The 27,184-nt window shown below is 46.6% G+C and overlaps 2 protein-coding genes across 3 annotated transcripts in view; one reads left to right on the top strand and one right to left on the bottom strand.

The window, feature by feature from the left end:
* The window catches only part of ATF6 (activating transcription factor 6), a 127,946-nt gene extending 110,384 nt beyond the window's left edge, over window positions 1-17,562 (top strand). The window contains exon 17 of the transcript XR_009557854.1: window positions 17,522-17,562. The gene's annotated coding sequence lies outside the window, so the exon portion shown is untranslated. The remainder of the gene's footprint in view (window positions 1-17,521) is intronic.
* The window catches only part of OLFML2B (olfactomedin like 2B), a 29,669-nt gene extending 2,778 nt beyond the window's left edge, over window positions 1-26,891 (bottom strand). Inside the window, exons 1-6 of one of the 2 annotated variants that reach the window (XM_060276588.1) lie at window positions 26,520-26,891; window positions 16,019-16,282; window positions 10,610-10,717; window positions 6,660-6,824; window positions 5,040-5,256; window positions 2,549-3,154 (exon numbers count right to left, since the gene is read on the bottom strand). In XM_060276588.1, coding sequence (XP_060132571.1) covers window positions 2,549-3,154; window positions 5,040-5,256; window positions 6,660-6,824; window positions 10,610-10,717; window positions 16,019-16,282; window positions 26,520-26,666 — 1,507 coding nt within the window. In that variant the 5' untranslated portion in view covers window positions 26,667-26,891. Of the gene's footprint in view, window positions 1-2,548; window positions 3,158-5,039; window positions 5,257-6,659; window positions 6,825-10,609; window positions 10,718-16,018; window positions 16,283-26,519 lie in introns of both variants that reach the window. The other variant, XM_035123008.2, reaches the window with a different exon arrangement.
* Window positions 26,892-27,184: the final 293 nt, after the last annotated feature.

The following is a 27,184-nucleotide window of genomic DNA, read 5'->3' as shown; positions in this document are numbered from 1 at the left end:
GCTTCTGGGAAGCTGTTGAGCTGGTGGGAAGTGGAGCTGAATTTGCAGTGGAGAAGGAGAGGCAAGTGCTTCTTGCCCCGCTTGCCACTTTCCCGCCGCAATTGCCTTTCTCTTTAACATGGCACACACAAGTATGGGAATTGGCCAGTGAATTAAAGTGATTAATAGCTGAAAGACAAAGCCAGCAGCAACAAAGTGAGCTATTCATCTACTTATTACAAAGCTTATTATTCAGTTATTAATACCTTATTGATCAGTTATTGCAGGCAATGTGTTACAGTGGTTCTGGTCCTACCTATGGGACAAAATTCAGAGAGTAGCATTGGGAAGGGGTTTTTCTGCTCCTTGGTGGGTATGCTATGGGGTACTGCAGGACAGCAGCTTTAATACAGGCAACTCCCATTTTGTGCGCATTCAAGGCATGTGTGGCCACTGACGCATGTGCCGTTTTTGGCCATGGAACAGGGGTGGGCTTATGTCTGCCCCACTGATGTGTGTGATGATGTGGAGCACAACGCCCATGCAAATGGGGAGCTGCCTGTATTTCTATGAAGCTGCAGGGAGCAGGCAGTAGGAGTTTGGGGGCCAGGTGCCCTCAGTACGCTGACACTCAGCTCTATTTCTCTATAACATCTGAATTCAGGCAAGATGGAGGCACTGTGGATGAGTTGTTCCTATGGCAGAGAAATTGGTCAATTGCCTACTCTGAACGGGGTTACACATTCCCAAAACGGCCAGGTTCACAATCTGGGGTTGCTTCTGGATCCAGGCTTGTCACTAGAGGCCTAGGTAACCTCAGTGGCTAGGAGTGCCTTTTACCAGCTGCAACTGATATGGCAGCTATGATGGTTCCTGGACTGGGAGGGCCTGGACACAGCAGCCCTGCCCTGGTTACTTCAAGACAGGATTACTCAAGCAGTATAGAAATGTTGTGGAATACATAGGTGAATGAATGAATGAATAAATAAATAATATTAATAAACATGGCAGGGTTGGCACAGAGGATGTGCCATATACAAAATTCTTTCTAGACAGGCTCATAGCTTGCCAGTAACCAATGCAGCCCACAAAACTCAAGAACTTAACGTTGTCTGTAAAGCAGATAACAGACCCTGGTCCAGGGCCTTTAAAACAGCAAGATGAGGCACCAGATAATTCTCCTCAGAGTGAGTCAAATTCTAGGAGTCCCCTGCAGATCAGTGGCAAAGGATGCATGATAGAATGCATGCATTCTATCACTTTGCAATTTCTTTTTCTTATTCTGCTTCTGGTCAATTCACAGAATTTAGTTTCCCTCATATAATGTAGTGTTTGGTGCTCTCTCTCTCTCTCTCTCTCTCTCTCTCTCTCTCTCTCTCTCTCTCTCTCTCTCACACACACACACACACACACACAGAGAGAGAGAGAGAGAGAGAGAGAGAGAGAGAGAGAGAGAGAGAGAGAGAGAGAGAGAATCCATCAATCTGCAGAAAAGCAATGCCCCTTTAGCTTCAGATTTAAGTGATTTGCTTGCTTTCCTAACAGAATTTGCTATATTTCACTTCAGTTGCACGAGCTCCTTTTGGAAAAGGAAAAGGAACCTGGGCTGCCACTGCCCTACATCAGTTTGTTTTACCAACAATCTCCTGCCACCCATCTCTGTGTCTTTATAAGTGTAGCCTTTCTGCTGTCACAGGTAGGCGAGAGCTGCTTCTCTGGCACCTGATTCCATGTGGCTGAGCAGTGGGTGTGAGTGTGGTGCTTTCCTGCTTTTCTGTGCCTGAAGTCTGTAGTTCTAATAAGCATCAGACACAGGCAGTTTAGACGGCAACTATTGCAAAACTCTTAAGAAACTTCAGAAGCTGCCTTACATCGGGTCAGACTATTTGTCCAGACTAGCATTGTCTACCTTGGCTGGCAGAAGTGCATCATCTTTCCCAGCATCCACAACCTGATCCGATGGGAGATTCTAGGGATGTGCTTGGCCACTGAGCTACAGTGCTATATTGCCTAGCCTAATACTAGTTCTTTTATTCCCACTTAAGAGTCCAATTGTTTTACTCAATGTTACTCCAGACTAGATAGACAAGCCTGGTGTTTCCATATACTTCTTTCTGGTGCATCAGTATTTGTGGAAAGAGAGATTGCACTTCTTTCATTGGAAAACATCTCCCTGAACCGAATCGGGCTTAATCAGATCAATCCCACCCCGGTTCTCTTCAACTGACACCTTTAGCTTAACTGTTGTCAACATTTGGTAGGTCCTGAAAACTCACAGGTCCTTTTTAGACCATTTTTGTTCTTCTTCTAAATTTACAAAAGAAAATGCTTCTGCATTCTTAGGAAATCCCCTAAATATGTGGCACTTGCTTACCTAATGTTGAGGTGTCTCCATTTCTCTTCCAAACTTGACCAGCCAAGTTTTGTTTTGGAGAGGACAATATTACAGGCCCTGTTAAAACTCTCAGTCAAAACAGAGCTCTCTGTCAAAACAGAGCTCCACCAACACCCTGGTCACAAGTTTGGATTAAAGCAATATCAATGTGAGGGAAGGAGGACACAAGCTTACCAATGCTGTTTCGGATATCTTCCTCGTCAAGCCCCTGTGTGGGTGTGACGGTGAGGCTGGGCCTGGCAGGGGCTGCAGGGGGCACCGCTTTGGTTGTGGCAGCTGACGTCGGCTGAGCTGTTGCCTGTGTGTGGAGATTTGTTGTGGCTGCTTTGGCCAGGGGGGGCTCTGTGTCAAAAGCATTCTGGGTTGCCACAATCGTGGACGCCTGTGTGGCAGTTTGAGCTGCTGCTTTCATTGGCCATGTGGCGCCTTCATCCACGAAGTCAGTCACGGAGGAGACCCCAGTGGCTGCTGTGGGCTCCAAAACCATTGGAAAATGGCTGCTGGCTGTAGGGAGATCCGACGAGGTAGACGGTGGTGTTGGCTCAACAGAGGGAGGCACGATGGCAGAGGACAGTGGCAGCTTTGTTGTTGCAGTTGCTTCTTTTCCAGCAGATGTGGTGCTTGTGGCATGCTCCTTTATGAGCCTGATGCTTTGGTAAATAAGTGGCTTTTCCACAGACAGCTGCTTCCTCATGGGAACATTTGGCAGGTAGCTGTGTTGCAATAGCTGGTCTTCAATCAGCATATCAATTGGGTTCTCACCGCTGAAATGCTCATCGTCTGCTGAAGACACAGAACAAGAAGTGGGGTTCACCCTTCCCTCCTTAACACGGTGTGGATGGAAATGGTTTAAAATGATTGTACCTTTCTGGCCTGTTTGCCTCCTCCCTGTGATACTACACACTACATACAGCCACAGGCTTCATGCTACATCTAAACCAGGGATTTCGGTTTGCTTTGTGACCAGAAAACCCCACCACCCACAGCCAAGAGAGTTTGTTCCTGACTTACAGGCTGTGGTTTGTAGAGAGAGAAACAAACCACAAATCATTGATTTGGACATGCCAGTAAGTCAGGGGTCCTGCTTTGTTTGGGAATGGTTGCAGCTCAATAGAAGAGCAACTGGCTTCATATGCAGACGGCCCCAGGTTCAATCTCTGGCACCTCCAGGTACGGCTGGAAAAGATTTCATCTCTGAAACCCCGGAGAGCCTCTGCCAGTCAGTGTAGAGTGGGCAATACTAAACTAAATGAACTACTGGGCTGACTCAGTATAAAACAGGTCCACGTGTTCCTCTGTGCACTAGCAGGGAGAAGACAAACAGCTCAGAAAGGCACAATCACGATTAACTTCTAACTACGGTTTACCATGCTGGGGTGAACTGGGTCAGTACCAGGAACACATGGTGAACTGTGGCCTAACTGGGTATCCTTAGATGAACAATAGGAGGCAATTCCCTTGTTTCTCTCAGCAGGCCCACCTAGTGTGCAAGCCTAAACATTCTCTTACCATTGCCTCATCTTTAAAACATCTTAAATGTTAACCTCAAAAGAAAGCAATGCGCAACTCAGTTCTTAGGAGCTTAAAAGCTGAGAATCAGGTTCCATGTTAATATTAAACGTCCAAAATGACTCTTCTGATTCTGACCCCAGTCCAATGGACTGCACACTGTAAAAGAAAATGGAATGCTCCTGATCAGCAGTTTGATGGGGGAAGGAAAGGAAGAGCAACTGAACCAGAATGCAGGTACCCTGTTCCCCCTCCTGAACAGCCGATTGGCAGGATTCCACCTTTTTTTCCTGGGCCCATGAAATGCTAGCTGGTGAAGCAGGACATACATAGAACTTTCTTACATGCACAACCTCCCACCCAGCTACTGATAGGCACATAGAAGCCTGCACCCCGTTGCTGTTTTTTGAAATATTATCAAAATAATTACAATATAAATTGGCTTTGGGATGAATTTCAGTGGCCATCTAGTTCATCCATCTCTCCTGCTTGGGAGGCAGGAACATCTTCTTGTCACCTAGTCCCCAGAGTGGCAGAGGACAGGTGCCCTACAGAAAGTGACTTCTACTGCAAGCTGATCCACACCCTGAAAGGGAATGCCAACAAGCACCCACTCACCTGCTCAATGAGTAATGAGCCACAGGAGATAAAACTCCTTGCTGATTCCTAAACCCTATATCCTCTTTCTGATCAAATTCCACTCAGTCATAAAAATAAAAGCTGCCCTGAAAACATGTACACACCACATATAACGTTCTCTGTGCCACAGCAATAGAAAGGAAATCCCATGTGCCATGTGGGGAGGGAGTCGTCGTGAAATTCTCCTTCCTGGCCTTAAAAGGCCACAGCTGAGGCCTTTCTACATACCTTCAGTTTCCAATATTCAAGTTTTCCAACCATTTTGAATTTCCCTTTGTTTCAGGCTCACATCCCCATTCCTCTGCTCCCATTTCCCCACTAGTCCTTTTTTTAAAAAACATTCTATCAAAAGACTAAAATTTCACCTGCTATCCCCCCCCCAATATATTATTCAAAGCATTGTAAACAGAATTAAAGTAATGACAAGTGTAGCAAGCTGCCTGCCAGCATTTCACTGAGATCCAAAATTCTGAAAGTGCCATTCTACAACCTCCCCAGTTCTGAAACAACAACTCACGTTCATCAAGGTCTTTTTCTGTCTCAGGATCTTTGGCCTTATAGTAAGTGACTCCCCGGATGATGCTGGGTTGAGCTGGAGTCCGGCTCCTTACATGCAGTTTTCTTGGCAAAGTTGACTTTGTCTCTGGAGCTGGGGGCGCGTAGCGCAAAGACTCTGCAGAACTGATTTGCTGAGAAGCCATTTCATCATGCAGGAAAACCTCTTCGTATTTTTCCTTTTGAGAAACAAAACAACATGTTAAAGTGTGGCCAGAGGACAAAGAGGGAGTGTTTGTCAGTAATTATCCATCTGACCAAGGAGGTGGAGTTCTGTCTTGGATGGGCTGCATCCTCTCTTGTTAAAGGAATCGGTTTGCAGTCCAGAGATTTGTTAGTTTGGGACATAGTTCTGGCATCAGTATCACAAAGCACTTTCCACCAGCTTAGACTGATGTGCTAACCACAATCACCTCCTGGACAAAGGTAGCCTGGACAGTGGTCATTCATGCCCTAGTAACGCCCAGGAACAAGAACTGCAATGTGCTGTATATGGCAGTGCTTTTGAATACTTCTCAGAAACTCTACTTGATACTTGAACTCTACTGCAATGAAGATCACAGCTGGCATGACTTATGTGGAAGAACATCTCCTTGGTTACCGTAGGTTTCCCACCTCAGTCAATCAATACTGTCAACAGACTTCAATACTCATACCTGCCAAGTTGCTGTCCGAGAAATAAGGGACCGGGCCAGAAGTAGCAGACCGGAAGTAGCGCTGCTACCATTTTGGAACTGGGCGGAGCATGCTCAGAAGTGACTTTTGATGCTACTTTGCCCAGTTCCAAAATGGCCGCCGCGCCAGAAGTCGCAATGCAGCCATTTTGGAACTGGGCAGAGCAGCATCAAAAGTCGCTTCTGAGCATGCTCCGCCCAGTTCCAAAATGGCCGCCACGCCAGAATAAACCGGGGGGAAACAAAAAAAATCTGTTTTTTCAGCTAAGAATAGCTGGAAAAACAGGGATTTCCCGGAGAATACGGGAGACTTGGCAGCTATGTCAATACTGTCAACAGACTTCAAAATGAAACACATATATCCATTAATGTAAAAGATACAAGTTTATCAAACATCTCCATCAGATGGGAAAATATGGCTACATTTATTTGAATGAGATTTTTGAAATACTGAAATGTGAAAGAGATAGCGCTCGCATGAAGTAATAAAAATGTTCCTGTGTATTTTTGGACACAGTTGAAAGAGCCAGTGTGAACCAATAACCTTCCCATCATCCCTGACCACTGGCCATGCTGGTTGGAGATTATGAGTGTTGTCAATTCAACAACATATGGAGGCTCACAGGTGCCCCACCCCAACCCATCAAAACCACAAAACAAGAAACGCAGAGTAAATGAACTGCTACCCTTTCATGGGAGCAGGCAGCCTTTTAGTCAATATTTTAAAGACTACTGTACTTGAGTCACAAAAAGCGATTGTTGTCCCTGCTTTAAACGTAGCAGGCAGAATCTTAACAGAATCCCGATTTCATTTATTTTGGGGAGGGATGGGGGATGGAAATGTAAAGATCCTGGTCCTCAAGGAGGAGCTTGCAGAAATCTGAAAAGGGTTCGGGTGTTAGCTTCACCTCAGTGAGAGTGTACGCGGCAGCAGCATCCCTCTGCAGTGAACTCTGGATGCCAGCAAGGTTGTTAGCAATGGTGTCAGAAGAATTTGTCTTGCCTTTCAGATCCATTTTGCCTGCATTCGGTCTCTTCTCTTTGTGTTCCTTGGTGAGATTTCTAGACAATTCCTAGAATGAGCACAGGGAAATAATGTCATTAGCACAGAGAGCAGTGTTCCACACATTAGGCTATAGTTTGTGGGATAAAAAGTGTTAGAGGACCAATGGCTGCTGCCAGGGGCTTCCTTCCCCCACCATTCCAGCTCTGCCTTCCGTGGCCAATTGCCCTGGACGGGCTGAAAGCCAGACCAGCCCCACTCAACAGCCAGAGGAAGAAGAGACAAGGAAACATTGCACTCACATCCATACCCCATCCACCACCCTTTTAAATACAATTAAACACATTGGATATCTGTGGAAGCTTCTCAGAATCTCTGGGATGGAGCAGGACAGAAACCAACAGAAATAGTTAGTACCTTCAATAGCGAAATATACTTTGTGGGCTCCACGGCTCCCAGGCCAGGCTATGCCCCACAGAGGGCTCCCCCGTGACAAGCAGCTGCAGAGCAGGTGTGGGAGACAGGAACTCTCAGCTATTACAGGAACAAGGGAGTCCTTCTAGGTCAATAAGTGGTAACCCAACTCCCAGAGAGACAGCTGAAAATGATGGGCCTCCCCACTCTTCTACCACTCCGCCCCCAGTCAGGCCCACATCAGTAGCAGCTACCTCTTGTTTCCAAGAGGGCTCATGGAAAAGATTTCGAGGATTCTTGGCTTCACTGATGTGAATTCAATTAACTTGAATTGCCCCCATGATGCAGTTGGTGTAAGTGTGGTGCCTCCACGCACAACCCAGCATTTCCCAGGTGAAAACAGAAGCTCTCCTGCACATTATCCAACCAAGGATAACTGAGGCCTGAGCCTCAAAAAGTTGTTGAGCTTTTCTAGGGGAACTGCCTGATACGGTAGCTGCCAAGCCAGAGCCAGAGCCTGAACCAGAGCTGCCCACACAAAAGGAAAGACCAAAATCTAGGACATTTGCTTTAAAATGTAAAATCCCCCCCCCAGATAGGCATGTAGGACCTACAAAAGAGAACCTGTCCAGGAATTCCCGGACGTATGGCAACCCTCATTATTGGCATCCATCTGTCTTGAAGCACAATGATGTGTGCATCTGGGACCAAAGTCAAACTGAAGGAGAATCACAGCACCTGCTGTGGCTGCAAGAGACCAGTTAACTCGCAACTGCTGCCTCCCACATTGTTTTTGCTGAGTTAGCAGCACTGAAGTGACCTCCCTAGAGCAAAAGCCCGGGCAGTGTGTATGGAGGTCCTGGGCTGCCCAGACAACAAAACAGAAACCATGTTTCCATACGGCTCAAGGTTCTTCTCTGCCTGCTGCCACGGTCATTTACTCCTTGGTGACCTGCATGGGGCCATAAGTGCTGGAGCACAGATGCAACAAATGATGATGCCTTGGCTCCCTGCTTTAAGAGCTAACTCCTAAAGACCTACGGATGGATGTTGGTCTCTTTTGCCATGCAGGGAAGCAAAGCACTTTGGAACAGGGAAGGAGGGTAGTTTGTAGGCAACTCAGTCGGTTTCCCCATCTAGTTGCATCTAGCCTGGACTTAAGGTAGAGATCTAAGTTATTTATTTTATCATAGAATCATAGAATTGTAGACTGGAGCCTCAATCCAGTAACCTGTAGCCTTTCTTGATATACGTGAAGATGTTTTATGACTCTTTGTTTGCTGTGTTTGAACTACTATATAAGCCTTTGTTCTGAAGTGCCTTAGGGCAGACCTTCTCAACTGGCCGTTGAGTGGAGTGAGCTCTGTCCTATTGTAATAGCTATAATAAATGCTGGGTCCCTAAATCCTGATGCTGGACTTGAAAAATAGTTTCTGTGGTTTATTCAAAAGGTGGTTGTTCCTCACCTGGGTAATGAACAAGGTGATGTAGAGGGGAATTCTTACCACACAATGTGTTGTTTATGAGAAATAGTCTCATAAGCACAGATTGTGGCAGCAGACTGAGGGATTCTTGCTTTCTTACACCCCTTGAGAATGGAACTCTTCACACAGAGAAACTGAGCAAGGTGGAAGCTAAAACATTCGGCTATAAGAATTCAAAGGTTCTGCTTCATTAGTCACTAGGTAAAGGTAAAGGGACCCCTGACCATTAGGTCCAGTCGTGACCGACTCTGGGGTTGCGCGCTCATCTCGCATTATTGGCTGAGGGAGCCGGCGTATAGCTTCCAGGTCATGTGGCCAGCATGACAAAGCCGCTTCTGGCAAACCAGAGCAGCACATGGAAACGCCGTTTACCTTCCCGCTGTAGCGGTTCCTATTTATCTACTTGCATTTTGATGTGCTTTCAAACTGCTAGGTTGGCAGGAGCTGGGACCAAGCAACGGGAGCTCACCCCGTCACAGGGATTCGAACCGCCGACCTTCTGATCAGCAAGCCCTAGGCTCAGTGGTTTGCCCACAGCGCCACCCAGGTCCCTACTATAGTCAAAAACAAACAAACAGAAGATTAACTGTGCTATATATTTGCAAAGGTGGGCAAGGAAATAACCAGTATAGGTTTTTCTCATTTCTTACTTAGTAAAGCTTGAATCATAGAATTGTAGAGTTGGAAGGGACTATGAGGATCATCTAGTCCAACCCCCTGCAATGCAGGAATCTCAGCTAAATCATCCATGACAGATGGCCACCCAACCTCTGCTTAAAAACCTCCAAGGAAGGAGAGTCCACAACCTCCCAAGGGAGAACATTCCACTCCATGTCCTTATCATCTATATTCTACAGTTCAGTTGTGGCAAATTAATAGGTTCTGACTGACTTGAGGTTCTGTCATCTGCCTACAACGATAATTTAACTTCCTGCACCTCATGTTTTATCCCTCTTATTATTACTTCACATTGCTGCTGTTAAGTTCTTAATGGAGATGACAAACAGCGTTAAGGTGAGGGGACAACCTGATGTTCTACTCTCCAGCCAAGCATCTTCTGATGAATCTCCATTAATTAACATTTGGGGGCCAAAAGAGCACATCAGAAGACACAGAAGAGATCTGAACCATCCAGCAGATACATACAGCAGCAAGTGAAGCTCTGAGTATCTGGGTCTCAACTTTAAAGGTCATAGTCAGAACTCTACACCAGCAAACATACTACAAGCCACATGATCCTAACAAGCAGCTCAGGTTATTTCTCTGGTTACTGAAGTTTCTGCACACTTTTCATGGGCATCCCCATATAAGAGGGCATTGCTATAGTCTAATCCAGATGCAACTTGGGCCACAACTGTACCATACATTTAAAACACTATTATACAACATTAACTGTCATGAATTCTCCCAAAGAATCCTGGCAGCTTTAGTTAAGGGTGCTGAAAGTTTTTGGAAACCCCCTATTCCCCTCACAGAGCTACAATTTCAGAACCATTTAACTATCAATCCCTCTTCCCAGAAAAAAAATAAAATCATAGCTCTGTGCAGGGAACAGGGACCGCCTAACAACTCTCGGCACTCTTAACAAACTGCAGTCCCCAAGATTCGGTAAAGTGGAATAATGGCACCTTTTCTGCAGACAGAGGGCACATCGTTATGCAACAGGTTGTAGGTAAGTGGCATATTGCCACCATTTCTCCCGACTAAAGCATTACAAGGATAAGTTAGACAGGCAAAATTTATGGGCTTGTATTATTTCTGCATGTCGAGCAAGAGGCTTAGAGTAAAGGGATGGAAATGCTGGGTGCCTACAAAATCTCATTTCACAACAGAATGTTCCCAAAATTGCTGTGGGACTCAGTATTGTAGAACACTGATCTGCAACTTAGCAGCTTCTACCAGAAGGCTTGTTCCTCTCTTGGGGCTGTCATGATGTTGTCTAGGGCGGCCATCTTACCTCTTCCAGTTTCTCCACTCGGCCAACCAGCTTCGTTGTGACAGAGTGCAGCTTGAGCAAGTCTAAGCCATAGAAAGCACCTTCTAGTAGATCGATGACAGCTGCCAGCTGAAAACACATAATCATGGAACAGTTATGTCACTGTCTCCCCTCATACTTGCTTGCCTGAAAGTAACACAATTTATGTGCTATTTGGATGAACCCTTTGAACAACTCAGCTGTGAAGCTCAATAGGCAAGTTAACTATCTCTCAGCCAAACCTCCCCTATAGGCCTGTTATGAAGATTGTTTTGTACACTGAAAGACACAAGAGAAAGAATATCACATTTATTTCATAGTCCTCAACAGCATTATTTGGTGTGTGTGTGTGTGTGTGTGGTGTGTGTGTGTTGCACTATAGGGTCCTGGTTGGGAAAGGACCAAAGTTTATTGGTTCTGAAATGAAAATATTAATGGCCATACATAGTGGTATCCTGAGAATATATGCAAAAAGGTTTTTTCATAATCATCATGCCTATATATACTGTCATCAATGTACTTGCCATCATAAGCAAAAAAGACAAGGTTCGGGTAATAAGAAGCTTACATTCTAAATTAAATGAAAAACAGCCAAAGTCAGGAGCCCTTTCAGGAGCCTGATAGCTTATTCTGAGAGTGGGAAAGACCACAAGTTCACTACATGATCAAACCCAGAATTTGGGTTTCTCTGTCACATGATTGGCTGTATCAAATGCTTAGCAAATCAAAAGAAAGGAAATGTTCTGCCCTGCAACCCTGCATTTTGGTCTTTGAAGCGTACACCTAAGAGTCATTCTTCAAATGCATTTGGCGGCAACAACAGCAGAGCCGTAGTCTCCACTTATATTTTGCTGAACGAAATACAAATTGTAATTACATAAATAATTCTGTAATTTTTAAAATTAAAAGATATACACGGCACCCTTTCTACTTTACGTTTCTGATCTACCCTTTTATGTGGCTGATGTTGTTTGATTGTGTTTCTGTACTTAATCAATTCATAGCTTTTTCAAACTGTCCAGAGGCCCGTGTTGATGAGTGGTCATAGAGAAATAATGCTTCCCAGGAATTTAAATTCTTACAGCACTTGCTCAATCTGCCCTCATTTATTTAATATCATTCATTTACACCAGGGTATTTTGTTTTTCATTATTCCCCAATATCTTAGTTTTATACTTGTTTGTTTCTAGGTCCAATCTATTTCCTTTGCATTAATTTTAATGTCCAAGGCTACTACTTTACCAACTGTGATCTATAATTATGCTAAATCAGTACAGCAGAAAGTGTGCACTCTTGATGGAACCCTTTTTAAACACACGGAACACATTTTGATACTGAATTTTGTTCAGGAGAATTTACTCCATTTACAGCTGCCTGGCTTCTGTTTTCTGCTGTCCTCATAGTCTGTTCCTATCTTCTGCAATATTTTATTCCAGACAAGGCCATGGGTAGTTTCACCCGTAAATTGATGCTACAGTTAAGTGTTCTTTGAATTTTCTCACTTTCTCTCTATCAGTATCCAGATTGCAACCATCGGTACTCCTCTTCCACATCTGTGCTACTATAGGAAATTCACTGTTCTGATGGAAAATATTAAATTGGAACTGACCCTGCAATAGCAGCTGTTGTTTTTCAAAAAATGAAACTAATTGGTATCTGTCAGGGGGACTCCTTACAGGGAGCCTCCCCCAGACATCCTGACCAGCACTTCGCCCACCAATAGCGTCAGGAGGGAGTGGTATGGAGGGAGGGCTACAAGATGCTACTGAGCCCCTGCACTGACTCAGACGGCCAGTAGAGGAAGGAAGGCTCAACCAGGGCCGGCCCTAAGGCAAGGCTGGGTGGCGCAAGGCGCCAGGGTGCCGGGGCGCCAGGGGGCGCTGCGCTGTGCCTGCGGCAGCCGCTTCAGCCAAGGAGGCGGAGGCAGACCACAGCTGGCAACGTCCCCACCTGTCAGGCCGACCCCTCTGACGGCCCTCTGCGCCTGGCCCTGCCCGGCGGAGCGTGAGTCCAGCGTTGCCGTTGCTGGTCCTACTTGCGGCGGGCGAGAAGCAGAAGGCACAGTGTTGCATTGTCGGGGGGGAGCGGCGCCTTGGCGGTATGTGAGGCACAGTTGCTAAAATGAAGCACACGCATGCGCACATGCGCCCCCAAGGCAATGCGTGGCTCTGGAACGTCTTTACTCGGGAGTAGCCGCAACAATCTCCTGACAGTATCTTTTAATCTAAGCCCAATCCAAAAAAGAAGAAGTTGTTAAGCAAATCCGAGATGATGAATTGCTTCAAATTATGCTTGGCACAAGAAGGTTCTGGATGCCCTAGTTCTGAGCATTCCCAGCTTGAGTTCTAGAGCCAAGCATGTTTGCATAACCCTCTTCAGGGAACTTAGCCATATGGAACGTGACAGTTCCTGGATGACAAGGAATCTGGCAGCAATTCCCTAGAAACTTCACAGAAGGGGGCCATGAGCAATGGAGGCAGGCTTGAGACACAGCACTGTAGCAGAGGCTGGTGCTCTCAGGCACAATACAACCGCCTGTCTCACAACTGCCAACACGTTAACATGAATCTGAACACGTGAAGCTGCCTTATGGAGTCAAGGCACTGGTCCATCTGTCCCAGAATGCTCTACTCAAGCTGGCAGTAGCCGTTCCAAAAACTCAGGGACAGCTATTTTCCAAAACTGTGGCCAGAGATAGCTTTAACTGGATAATTTCAGAGACTGAACTTGAGACCCTCTGCTCCCAAAACATATGATCTGACACTCAGCCAGCTAGAATTTGTTAGTTAACTTCCCTTCCAGAAGATTGCTGGCCCTTTTTTAAAAAGGACTGAAGACATTCGTGGAGAGGAATCATGGCTATTTGGAATGGGAGCTGAATTGGGCCTTTGTGCTCAAAGGCAGTGCCATAAACCATGAAAAGCAGGTGCTGAGGGCCAAGAAGAGGGGAAGGCCATCATCCCTGCTCTGCATCCTGCTTCTGAACTTCCAGAGGCGTCTGGGTGGCCCCTGCTGCAAACAGAATGCTGGGTCTGATGAGCCTGGGTCTGCTCTAGCAAACAAACTTTTATGTGCCACCAAGACACAAAGTGTAAAAGCAAGCTCATCCTTGAGTATTTCATGTCACAAAGACTTCCCGCCAGCTGCCTGAATTGGGATGCTGCCAAGCAAAGCTTGGTCCAAATTGTAGCAGCTTTCAAACATTTGCAATATTCCTCATTAGGCTGAGGTCATCCATTCATGTGCAAAGTCTTGCTGCCACCTTGCTGCTCAGAGAACAAAGGAGGTGTTGCTGGTCAGACAGTCCATTCCATCAGACAGTTCATTTGAACTTGCCCAGGCAGGAGAGAGCTGGAGGCTCACGTTTCATGTCTTTCAGGGTTGCGAGAACAAACCTAAAACAACTGTCTCCAGTTACATTTTGGACTGCCAAAAAAAAAAAAAAAAGCCTTGTAAAGCAGAAAATAAGGAAAGTCGACAATTACCAGAACAAGCACATGAAGCTGGCGGCTTCCTGGTATGTGCCTTTTTCCACAGAAGCACAACCCCAAATGAGTGTGGGAAGCCACTCGGAGGACAGCGCATGCTGGCCCCGAGGGAATGAAAGGCAGACTGCGGGAAGGAAAGCAGGAAACTAAGTGGAACCCTTGTGGCCAGAGGCTGTCTCTATGTCTCCAAGCACCAGATGTGTACAGTAACACACACACACACACACACACACACACACAAAATCCCCATGGGCTTGTCGCTGCCATCATGCTGCCCTTGCAAGTTTTCCATAGACATCTGGTTGGCCCCCATTGCAAAGAGGACTGTTGGTCTGAGCTTGCAAGACCAGGCCCATCTTTAGCATGTAGCCCTATGCAGAATTATAACTGTTGGGATATGCACACAAAATGGAGACTAATTTGAAAGAAAGAGCTTTGGAATGCCACAAATTGGCAAAACCAAAGCCAGAATTGTGTTCTGGGTTGTTGTTGTTTTTTAAAAAGTTTTATTTCCAGCTGGGAAGGGAAGTGCATACGGAGAATGAGTCTGATTTTTCAGGAACATTCTTCTCTTCCTTTGCCCCCTGCAGCTCATCGCAGATCTGCCACAGCTACCACGTACTGCCACGTACACAACGTCGCTCAGCAGTATCACTTTCCACAAAGAATAAGTATAAAATGTGTAGCATTCCCTATGCGTTGCTATAGGGAAAGCATGAATATCATTAGTTGTGTTTTGCTGAAACTTTTCACAGCTGGCAAAGCAGAAATGTTCATAAAGCAAAATGGACATTCACACAAAACTAAGCAAGACTCATTGACACTACTCATAATTTATAAAGTGCTTTCTGAGTATTCAAAGCGTTCCACACTTTGAAATCTGTCACATTTATGTTACCCGTAACTGTTACCCAATTACAAGTGTGTGGATCATAGAATCATAAAGTTGGAAGGGACCCAAGGGTCATCTAGTCCAGCCCCCTACAATAAAGGAATTTCAAGTAAAGCATCCATGATAGATGGCCATCCAACCTCTGCTTAAAATCCTCCAAGGAAGGAGAGTCCACCACCTCTTGTGGGAATCTGTTCCACTGCTGAACAGCTCTTAATGTTTAGTTGGAAGTTCTTAATGTTTAGTTGGAATCTTCCGATACACTGAAACAGAAGTCACCAGACCCTTATATAACAGTCATCAACAGGTTTACCATTCCCATTGAGTCAATCCCCCATCTCCTACTGCCCTTCTGAGTAATACCCCTCCCCACCCTCCCACTCTGTATAAGGGTCTGGTGACTTCTGTTTCAGTGTATCGGAAGAAGTGTGCGTGCACACGAAAGCTTATACCCGGAACAAACTTAGTTGGACTCTAAGGTGCTACTGGGCAATTTATTTATTTATTTCGACTTCATCAGACCAACACGGCTACCTCCTTCCCTCAGTCTAGGAGCAAAGAGGCAAGTTGCTGGCCAGAAGTCTTCAGAGGAGGGAGTTGCTTTCAGGGAGGGATGAGGAACCTGTGCTCCTTCCAATGTTGTTAGCCTGCATCCCCAATCATCCCTGACCGCTGGCCATGTAGCCGCTGCTGATGGGAAGTGGAGTCCAACTATATCCAGGCCACCATTGGCTTCTCACCCCTGTTTCTTAAGAACATGCTGAATGCTTGGCTTTGAGGGGCTGCTGTTTTATACACTAGCATTTTATGGTTGTCTGCCTGCTTCCCTGCCCCTCAAACCTGGTACGTTTTTAGGTATCATGTTCGTTTTCAAAAAAAAGTCAGGAGTCTACAGATTTATCTCCTAAAAAGGAATACCAATAGGGCTGCCTATTGCTTGGGAATGAGAAATCACAGTTGCTGTGTGTGTGTGTGTGTGTGTGTGTGTGTGTGTGTGTGTGTGTCAAATACCTTGAAGTCCTTGCCGTCTGCTTCTTGCAGTTTCTTCAGCCTGAAATCCCCCTCGCAAGGGTTCAGAGCAGATGGAGGGGCTACACACGAACATTTGCATTCCGGTCCGGAAGTGATCGTTTCCACCGTGTAAAAATCCTCCGGTTTGGAAGCTCCTTCGTTAATCCTCTGGCAAGCGCCTCTGCCCAAGGGCTTCACCACACACTTGCACTGGCAGTCTCTGCCTTCCGACACGGCCTTCACCTTGTCATAGTCCCCTAACAACTAATAAAGGGAAAGGAGGGAAAATAACAAGCTGGTCAGTTTGTTCTGAAAGTAGAATTTCCCTCCCCTTCTCTCCCTCCACCCTCCTTGCTTTACTGTATGTTTGTTCTTGCGGAGTGTTTGGGAGAGGCTCAGACATCCTGAAACCTTGAAGAAATAGGTCGCTGGTTTAAAATATTGCTGACTCTCACCATTTTCTGCTCCTTGATTATCTGGGAAAGTAATTTTCTTCCACCACCCAAAAAACCCCAAACCCCAAACTAGTCAACTTCGCCGATGAACTTTGCGCTCTCTCGGGTTTGGGGAAATTAAAAGGCTGTATGTAGTTCTCAAACCATGCATTCCAGGGTGAGCTCATTTAAATTTAACAGGCCCAGTCCCTCAAGACATTCTCTTCCTTGAGCCTTACTGAAGTGAGCAGGAGTTATGCAAGAACTGTTCTCTTTGCACCTCTCATTTATTTCAGGTTGGCTTGTGCAGGAGAATAGTCCCAGTGGGAACTGGATATGCTCCAGAAGGAATGCAGCCAAAGGAAAGGAAAACCGTCATGGTCTGCTTGAAATAAAGTCAGAGTCAATCCCTCAGCAAGACCATCTTCTCTTGCAGGACGATTGTCCAGCAGGTGTGTATCGGCTTCTGAAGAGCAGCACCTCCTCTTCCCCCCCCCCCCCGCGTTTTGGAGCAGAACAGGTGCATCCCACGCAGCCAAAGCAAATGTCCAACAACTGCAGATGCAACCCAGAGAATTCCCTTTAGGGATCAGACACAAAACTGAAGAACAGAATAAAAATAGCCTGAATAAAAATGTGCTAGTATGTGCTGAGACTTTCCAAGGGTGGAGAACTTCATTCAGAAGAGCCGTTTGGAGAGACACATCTAAGGGCTACTCCACACACTACTCAGCAGCAAACCTTTCCGCACTCTCTTGATCTCCTGCCCTCGGGCAGAAGATATAGAAGCATGATTGGTCGCACCAACAGGGTAAAGAACAGCTTCTATCCATGGGTAGAAGCCAATCAGTCATCCATTAGGCTGCTGAATGAAAAGATCACAACAGGGCAACTGACTTTCGGATTTGGTGGGTGTGCATCCGTAAACGAGGGGAATTAAGACTAAGAGAGCTGAGTGGGGGGGGGTGCTCATGTAATCTCACTGTATACAAGTTGTTCAAGTGACAATAAAGTATTTCAACTAAACCCAAGTCTGCCACTGAAGATACATTTATTTAAAAGACAAAAGGTAAAGGTAAAGGGGCCCCTGACCATCAGGTCCAGTCGTGTCCGACTCTGGGGTTGCGGTGCTCATCTCGCTCTATAGGCCGAGGGAGCCGGCGTTTGTCCACAGACAGCTTCCGGGTCATGTGGCCAGCATGACAAAGCTGCTTCTGGCGAACCAGAGCAGCACACAGAAACGCCGTTTACCTTCCCGCCAGAACGGTCCCTATTTATCTACTTGCACTTTGATGTGCTTTCGAACTGCTAGGTGGGCAGGAGCTGGGACCGAGCAACGGGAGCTCAGTCCGTCGCAGGAATTCGAACCGCCGACCATCTGATCAGCAAGCCCTAGACTCTGTGGTTTAACCCACAGCGCCACCTGGGTCCCCCCCCAAAAAAAAGACAAAAGGGAGTGACAAAAGAATATATACAACCTTAAATCCAATCAGTCATCAAAATTGGGTATACCCGATTTGACAAAGATGGTAAAACTTCTCCCGATGAGGCATGAGGTGTGTGTTTGCCACATTCACACTTTGCATTCAGATGGTTCAGGGTCAGTTTAGACATCATGCTAAAGAATGATGCGAGCTTCCAAACATAATAGAGGCCAACCAGGGGTCAGAGCTGCTTGTCTGCTTTGATTCTCCAGATCCTCGGCACCACAGTGGAGTGCCCTCCGAAGGCAGAGCAGCGGTTGTAAACTATGGTTTGTCAGGTCAGACATGACACTAAACCAGGGAGGGGGATGATCAATGTGGTTTCCCCCACCCTTCCCTGATGTTGCTGGACTACCACTGCTGTCATCCCTGACCCTTGGATGTGCTGGGTGAGGCCGATGGGAGCTGCAGTCCAAAACATTTGGAGATCACATGATGGCACCCCTGCGCTCAGCCGTACTCAGGCTTCCTTAACAATGATTCAGTATGACATCTGAAACAGAGCACCGGCCAGACTGTTTGTCAGCAGTGATGGATAAAAAAGGTTTTGCCACTTTCACTGAGCAGCCAGGGAAGCCCTATGAAGAAAAGTAGACCATTTCAGAATGGTGGTGTTAAATGGTTTGTTATCTGAAAGGCACACTGTAATTGCTCTTCCTCAGTTTCTGCGTCTATTTTACACTGTCTGAGCTTTCTTTTACTATCACAGTCCCTTTCTGAGTTTGCCTCTATCTCACTAGCAGCAGGGCAGAGAGAGGACTCCTGCATGTGAAAGCTATGCTATATATTCCCCCATCTATCAACATGATTTGTGTGTTTCAAAATTAGTAATTAGGCCGCCATCATTTCAAAGCACTCCTTTTTTAAAACTATCCGTAACTAAATTTAGCCTCTTTATAGCTGGTCAGTTTCTTCCTTTTCATAGAATGTAAGCTTCCTTGGTCCTTTAACAATGGAAGCTGATCCAATCAAATAGGCCCAATTTGCTTGCTTCGTTATCCAGCTATACTATTCTGGCAATGTATTCATTTTGGCTGGGCTTGCATTTGGCACATCTCTGATGCAAATAAAGCACTCTTTTTTGTAAAAAGGAAACTATAGTAAACCCCACGACGGCCTGAGTTCATTCAACCACAGAGTAAATTAATTTAGAAGCAGACTTTAATCTAAGTAAAAATAACTGTTTCTATTTCTAATAGAGAGCCAAAAGCACAGCCAGTCCAGCCATAAAGAGCTCCTGTTCAATCATACCAATTTATGGCTAATTTTTACAACTGTTGGAACCTATGGCAGCAGCTGTCACTTTTAGCTGACTTTAGCCACAGGTGAAAACCAACACAGCGCTGATTGAAAAGTGCCCCTGTTGCCACAGGCTCACAGAGTCATAGGAATAAACATGCAACTACTCTTGCAGCGCAATCCTGGAAATATCTGCTCAGGAGAAAGTCCCATGTTAAACCTACCGGGACTTTATAAATGACTTGGATGATGGAATTGAGTTTCTCTTCCAAGTGCTGCCACTTATGATTACACCCAAACAATTTAAAAATTGGCAGTGCTCAATAAACAAGTTTATTTCACAAAAGGGAAGAAAAGCATGAATAGGCTCCAGAATTATATATGGAAGTGTCAAAAAAGGTGGTCTCAGAATCCCACATCTCCAAACTCATTACAATGCCTTCTAATTAAAGTATTTGATGCCACTGATCCATGGGCAAAAAGGTAAACCCTAGGTAGATATTGGAATTTCAGATCCTGTATATAGAGCATACAAAGGACCCAGGTGGCGCTGTGGGTTAAACCACAGAGCCTAGGGCTTGCTGATCAGAAGGGTCAGCGGTTCGAATCCCTGTGACGGGGTGAGCTCCCATTGCTTGGTCCCAGCTCCTGCCAACCTAGCAGTTCGAAAGCACGTCAAAGTGCAAGTAGATAAATAGGTACCACTCCAAGCGGGAAGGTAATCGGCGTTTCCGTGCGCTGCTCTGGTTTGCCAGAAGCGGCTTAGTCATGCTGGCCACATGACCTGGAAGATGTACACCGGCTCCCTCAGCCAATAATGCGAGATGAGCGCCGCAACCCCAGAGTCGGTCACGACTGGACCTAATGGTCAGGGGTCCCTTTACCTTTACCTATATAGAGCATATCCCTTTCTACCCTCCACACTCACTAAAACACATGCTATTGTGAACTCTTTCCTCCGCACCACAGTAAATGTGTGGATAGCAAAGTTTTAAAAACTGGCTCCCCCAATATCTCCCCTTATTCCTCTTCGCTTTCATCCAGGGCAATGTTTAGACTGGAATGGTTTGGAACAGGTGGGTCTTTATAGATTGAAATATTTCTATGCAAACTGTACCACACACACACAAAAAGAACAATTCATAGCTGCCATACCAAACCTTAAATGGTCATGGTACCACTTCAACCAGCTGTTAAGATTCCTGTTAAACCCAGACATTTCCACTCAAGCAAAGAGGAAACTAACAGCAGTAGAGTATATCTTTGTTAACCTCTCTCCACTCTCTAAGGGCATAGCTTCCTCAATTTATAAAGCTCTAATAATACTAGAATATGGCATCTATTGTTCACAAAAATGCCATGGAAAATGGACATATGTGCATATACCAAATGAAAAATGGATCACTTTGTGGTCTGGGAGACCATTGAAATCAATTTCTGCCAAAATAAGGGAAGCGTATACAATCTATGAGGAAACAGAAAAGCAGCTGAAGGGAGGGAGGGAAGGAAGTCGGCGGAGTAATGTGGTGATATTTTATGTTTTACTAATCAAAAATTAGTATATAAAAAGTATAGTTCAAAAATTATTTTTTAAAAAGGGGAAAAAACCAAAAAAAACTTCTGCATAGGTGGCATTATACACTGCTGAGGCTACCCTGAATATGTAAGGAAGTTACCGTATTTTTCCATGTATAAGACTAGGTTTTATTCATTTAAAAATAATGTCAATTTTTGGGGGGCATCTTATACATGGATACATCTCCCATTTTCTTAAATCAGAGTAACCCAAAATAGTCTTATACAGGGGGGCAACTTATAGACGGAAAAATACGGTAATCCCAATAGTTGTCTTCAGAGAAATAAGCTTGATATAGAAAAAAACAGCTGAAATGTCCCCTGCACCAGAACTGCTTGGACTTCGGATCCTGTCTGCTCATGAGTATCCTAAAGATGACCTCTTAACCTTTCTATGGACTTCTGCCTAGAGATGTGAAGGCCGGGGGGAAACCTGGAAAAATTAGGAAAAAACCGTTTTTTCCCTGAAGCCATGATGAATAAGATAAGGGGTTCAAATATTTTATAAATCATTTTTAAAAAATATGTGTGTTGTTGTTTAGTCATGTCCGACTCTTCGTGACCCCATGGACCAGAGCACACCAGGCACGCCTGTCTTCCACTGCCTCCCACAGTTTGGTCAAACTCATGTTGGTAGCTTCGAGAACACTGTCCAACCATCTCGTCCTCTGTCATCCCCTTCGCCTTGTGCCCTCCATCTTTCCCAACATCAGAGTCTTTTCCAGGGAGTCTTCTCTTCTCATGAGGTGGCCCAAGTATTAGAGCCTCAGCTTCAGGATCTGTCCTTCCAGTGAGCACTCAGGGCTGATTTCCTTCAGAATGGATAGGTTTGATCTTCTTGCAGTCCATGGGACTCTCAAGAGTCTCCTCCAGCACCATAATTCAAAAGCATCCATTCTTCGGCGATCAGCCTTCTTTATGGTCCAGCTCTCACTTCCATACATCACTACTGGGAAAACCATAGCTTCAACTATACAGTGGTACCTCAGTTTATGAACACAATTGGTTCCGGAAGTCTGTTCATAAACTGAAGCGTTCATAAACTGAAGCGAACTTTCCCATTGAAAGTAATGGAAAGTGGATTAATCTGTTCCAGACGGTCCGCGGAGTACTTAAACTGAAGCGTTCATAAACTGAAGGAAACTTTCCCATTGAAAGTAATGGAAAGTGGATTAATCCGTTCCAGGCGGGTCCGCGGAGTACTCAACCTGAAGCGTACTTAACCCGAAGCATGGGTGTAATTGGTTCCGGAAGTCTGTTCATAAACTGAAGCCTTCATAAATTGAAGCGAACTTTCCCATTGAAAGTAATGGAAAGTGAATTAATCCGTTCGAGATGGGTCCGCGGCGTTCGTAAACCAAAAATTTGTAAACCGAGGTGTTCATAAACCGAGGTTCCACTGTACGGACCTTTGTTGGCAAGGTGATGTCTCTGCTTTTTAAGATGAGGTCTAGGTTTGTCATTGCTTTCTTCCCAAGAAGCATGCACCTTCTAATTTCATGACTGCTGTCACCACCTGCAGTGATCATGGAACCCAAGAAAGTAAAATCTCTCACTGCCTCCATTTCTTCCCCTTCTATATGCCAGGAGATGATGGGACCAGTGGTACTCCTTCATGGATCACTGCCTTGTCGTGGCGAAGGGGCTTGAATAACTCAGAGGAGCTATGAGCTATGCCATGCAGGGTCACCCAAGATGGACAGGTCATAGTGGAGAGTTTTGACTAAACGTGATTCACCTGGAGAAGGAACTGGCAAGCCACTCCAGTATCCCTGCCAAGAAAACTCCATGGACAAGGACAACAGGCATATAAAAATATGTATGGTATCAGATTATTCTAATTTCTATGAGGAAAAGCAAGTCCTAGGTTACAAACTGAATTCTCCAATGCAAGAACAAGATACATTTCTTCCTTTAGGAGGTGCTGTTGTCACCAGAAAAGAAAAAGGTTTCAGTTTTGTTTTTGCACACGTGTGGTATGCATTGGTTCTGTTCCTCTTCACTAGGCCTCAAAGCACTGGAAGAAAATATAGAGCAGGCACCCCCAAACTCCGGCCCTCCAGATGTTTTGGACTACAATTCCCATCATCCCTGACCACTGGTCCTCTTAGCTAGGGATCATGGGAGTTGTAGGCCAAAACATCTGGAGGGCCGCCGTTTGGGGGTGCCTGATATAGAGCAACAAAAAGAAAGAAAGAAAAAAAAAGAAATGGAAATATTTTAAACATTTAATGCTGTAAAACAGTCTTTAAAAAGTGAAATAAACTAATTTAAGCATATAGTACAGGCATCCCCAAACAGCGGCCCTCCAGATGTTTTGGCCTACAACTCCCATGATCCCTAGCTAACAGGGCCAGTGGTCAGGGAATATGGGAATTGTAGTCCAAAACATCTGGAGGGCCAAAGTTTGGGGATGCCTGATATAGTAGTACTGTAGCTAAAGTGGTTAACAGACCACACACATCAGTGTGAGGAAATACATAAGGTCTCATGGGCAAAACATGGGAGGTGGAGTAAGCATGTTGCATAGCAAACAGTGATGAAAGACAAGTTAAATTTCAGTTCCTGTTTGGATACACTATATTTTTAATATGCTAGTTGTGATAATTTTATGCCCATTAAAATTATCCATAGTTATATTTTATGTTTCTAAAGTAACAGAATGACTTTCAACCTGGAAAAGAAAAAAGAAGTGCTAATATAGCATTTTTTTCAATTTTTCAAAAAAAATATGCGTTTTTTTCCGAGCTTCAAAATTTCCGGAAATTTTACATCTCTACTCCTGCCCATATGGAGATAGCCAGCTGTTGGAAAACCAGTGGTGGGCTGAACATTGATTCTTGGTATAAAAGAGTATGGTCAATAGCACTGGCTGAGGAACTAACATGCCAGGTGAGAGCGGCAAAGGGCAAACACAATCCATATTACTTTTATAACATATGGCAAATGTTTATTGAATACAAATTGTTCAGACTGTGGCAGGAATCCACCCAGCATTCATGGGGAAATGTGGCGTGATCTCTTAGAGGAATCAAATGAAACTTTAACACATGGCAAGTCTGTAATTTTATCAGGAGAGGTTATTTGTTGTTTACTGTTTTAACAATTATTTTCTCAAAATTTATCTTCTGTACCTTGAAAATAAATAAAAACAGTATTAAAAAAATACACCATGTCATTAAAACAACCTGAATGAAAATGCACAATAAAACAATTTTAAAGCAAAGAAGATGATGACGGCAATGTTAACAACTACCTGTTAACAATCCACCCGCCCAAAAAAAAGAAAGAAAAAGAAAGAAGTGCCAACGAACTTTTATACCATCTGTGACAGCAGATGCATTGTATTTTTTGGACCATAACACGCACTTTTTTCCTCATCAAGAGTGAGGGGAATCTCTGTGCATGTTATGAAGCGAATGCCATGGCTCCGGCAGCGGGATCCCTCGGCTGCCACTGCAGTCGGCATCTCAGGGAAGCCTCTGCCGCCAGAGCCATGGCTCCTGCCCGTCCCTCCTCGCTCCTCCCTGCTCACTGCCCCCACACGGCGCGCTCTAGCCGGGAGCGGAAGCGCTGCCATGCAGGGCAAAGCAAAGAGCGAGCGAGCGAGGGAGGGAAGCGTGTCCCTTTAACCCCATCGGGGCTGGGCATGCCCGTGCCGCCGCTGCTGCTTCCCACTTGCCGGCTCCAAAATGGTGGACGTGCTCTTCCAGCTTCGGCGCGTCCACCATTTCGGAGTCGGCGAGTGGGAAGTGGCGGCGGCAGCAGGGACATGCCCAGCCCCGATGGGGTTAAAGGGACATGCTTCCCTCGTTCGCTCTTTGCTGGGCGAGGCACAGCGCCTCTTTCCCAGCGAAAAGCGAGCGAGGTGTCTGCACCACCACCGCCTGCCTCTCATAGTTGGAGAGGCACTGCGCTTGCTCCTATGAGAGGCAGGCGGTGGTGGTGAGAAACGGCAGCTTTCGGGCCGGCCGCCGCCCTCTCAGCTTCCTTGACAGTGGGCGGGGAAGAGAGCTCCCTCCTCCCCGCCCACTGTCAAGGAGGCCGCCGAGAACCTGCGGCTACCAAGTCTGATGGTGTCGGCAGGGGTGGGGGAGGCAGCGGCAGGAGAAGCCCAGTAGCATTGCCTCCTTCACTCGGCCTCCAGCACCCCCTCCCAGCCTTTTAGAGGAGGAAAACCAGAAGAAGAAAAAAAATCTGGTGTTGCTCCTCTAGAAAACTAACTGCGTGTTATGGTCCAGTGTGTGTTATGGTCTGTAAAATACGGTATAGTAGGCTATTTTCAACTTTACACATTTTCCACAGTAAGAGAAAAACTGCATCAAATGTAAAAAAGGCAAGGCAGGGAAGTACTTGAATTCTGATGACAACAACAGTGTGGGTGTGGAAGCAGTCTAGGAAGCAAGTTGTAGCAGATGACTGTAGCATCAGACTGTGCTTCTGTTCCAAGATGTTAGTACAGATGAAAATTAAGGAAATTCACAGCCCATAGGGTATAACATTGCAGTGCTCAACATGGCACACACATGCGCAGATAAAGTGGAAAGATACCTTTGAAGAGAGTTTCTTTAACACAACCTGTTTATGTTAAGGCTATGAATCACTGCACCATCTTAAGCACACTCTCTTTGGAATAAGTCCCATAGAAGCAAATTCCACGGAGTTCAAAGTAAAGATGTTTTTGATTGAGCTGCAGACCCAAAAGCTTCAGCTCAACTGAGTCACAGTTCAGCCTTCAAAAATATGAAAATATGAAGCATATCCATTTCTCAAAGGGACAGGCACTCAAATAAAAAATCCACATACATCCTTCTTTGGAAGAAGAATGGCTCTAATCTGAACTGGTTTGCGGACAAACTAACTTGCAGCAAGTTTGCAGGGTGCTAAATAATGATTTCCATGCCCTTGGAACCAGCACCTGAATACTGCACACATTTATTTCATTTTTAAATTTATCTTTATACAATTCTCAATACTACACAACACACATTGATTTGGAAGCAAACCTCAGGCATTAGGAGGAACTTGCCTCAAAAGAGACCTGTTTTTCAGAGAAAACATCACCTTCCTGAAGTTCTAAGCAAATCCGCGCCTGGGAACTGGGAAGCCTCCCCCAGCCGGCTGCCTCCGCAAATCCAGAAGCCACCCACCTGGGCCGTGCCTGTAGCGGGCACCCTGTTAGTCCCCGTGTCCAGAGAGGCGCTGCTGCCCATCTAAAAGCCGCTCTCCCTGCCTCGGGATCCTTTACAAGGGTGAAGAGGGAAAGGCATTCGCCTCCTCGCTCCTGCAGCTTCTTCGTACCGAGCCAGATCCCTGCTCCATCTAATGCACTCCTGTCTCCTTCAGGAGCGGGAAACAGATGGCCTCCACCAGACCCACCAGCTGCATCCAGCGCAGCCAGAGCCAGGAACGTGGCGATTTGCAGCGCATTAGCGTCTGCACCGCCACGGCTTAATCGCCCCTGGGCTACCCTGACTGGCAGCCGCACTCCAGGGCTCCGCGCAGGAGGGCGCCCAAGCTGAGCACCTTCTGCGCGCGGAGCCAACCGTTCTGCCACGGAGCTGCACCCGGTCACGGGAACTGGGGTTCCCGGGCTGAACCGGTGCGCTTAAGCGCCGCGGTTGCCTAATTCCTCTTGCAAATCCCTTCTTGCTCCGGGTGGGAGGACGCGTTTTTGCGGAGGGCGGGCCGCTTCTCGCTGCGCGGCTCAGGCAGGCAGGCAGGCAGGCAGGCAGGCAGGCAGAAGTCCTGCGGGTGCAGCAGCCGTACCTGCGAGAGGATGTTCTCCTGGTTGTCCGCCTCGTCCTGCAGCGGGGCGCCCGCGGGGGTGGCGCTGGGGGTGGCGCCGGAGGGACCCCAGCACGCAGCCAGCAGCGCCGCCGAGCAGCAGCAGAGCAGCGCCACGGGCCGAGCCATGGAGGGCGCAGCGGCTAGCGGGCGTCGGGGGGCGAGAGGCCGGGCATGGGCGGGCGCAGAGGCGGCGGCGGCGGCGGCGGGGGTCTTGCTGCTGCCCTTCCCGGGTGTGGCAAGCGGAGCTGCACCGGGCGCGCCCGGGATGGCGGCTGCGGGGAAGAGCGCGCCTGACTTCGGCTCCGCTGCCCGTCTGGGGGCGAGGCGGGGCGAGCCGGAGGAGGAGCCTGCCGCCCGCCCCGTCCTCCTCTTCGGCTATTGTGTATTCCGACCCCCCCACCGCCCACCCGGCGGAGTTGCAGCAGAGCCCGCGAAGAGGAAGGCGCCAAGGGGCCGGGGGGGTGTGTGCGCGCCAGGGCCCGGGAGCCCTCCGGGGTTAGACGCCCCAAACCCGCCCGAAGCCCCTCATCCGGAAAGTCTGGCACAAAAAGCCCGAAGGTCTAGGGCCGAAAGGCAGGGTCGACCCCGGTCATGCGAGTCTCGAAGGGGTCCGGATTCCGTGCGTAAGAAAGCCAAGCCAAGGG

This window comes from Zootoca vivipara, chromosome 7 (assembly GCF_963506605.1).
Source record: "Zootoca vivipara chromosome 7, rZooViv1.1, whole genome shotgun sequence".
NCBI lineage: Eukaryota > Metazoa > Chordata > Lepidosauria > Squamata > Lacertidae > Zootoca > Zootoca vivipara.
The sequence above is the reverse complement of the archived record's forward strand: the minus strand, read 5'-3'. Positions and strand labels throughout refer to the sequence as shown.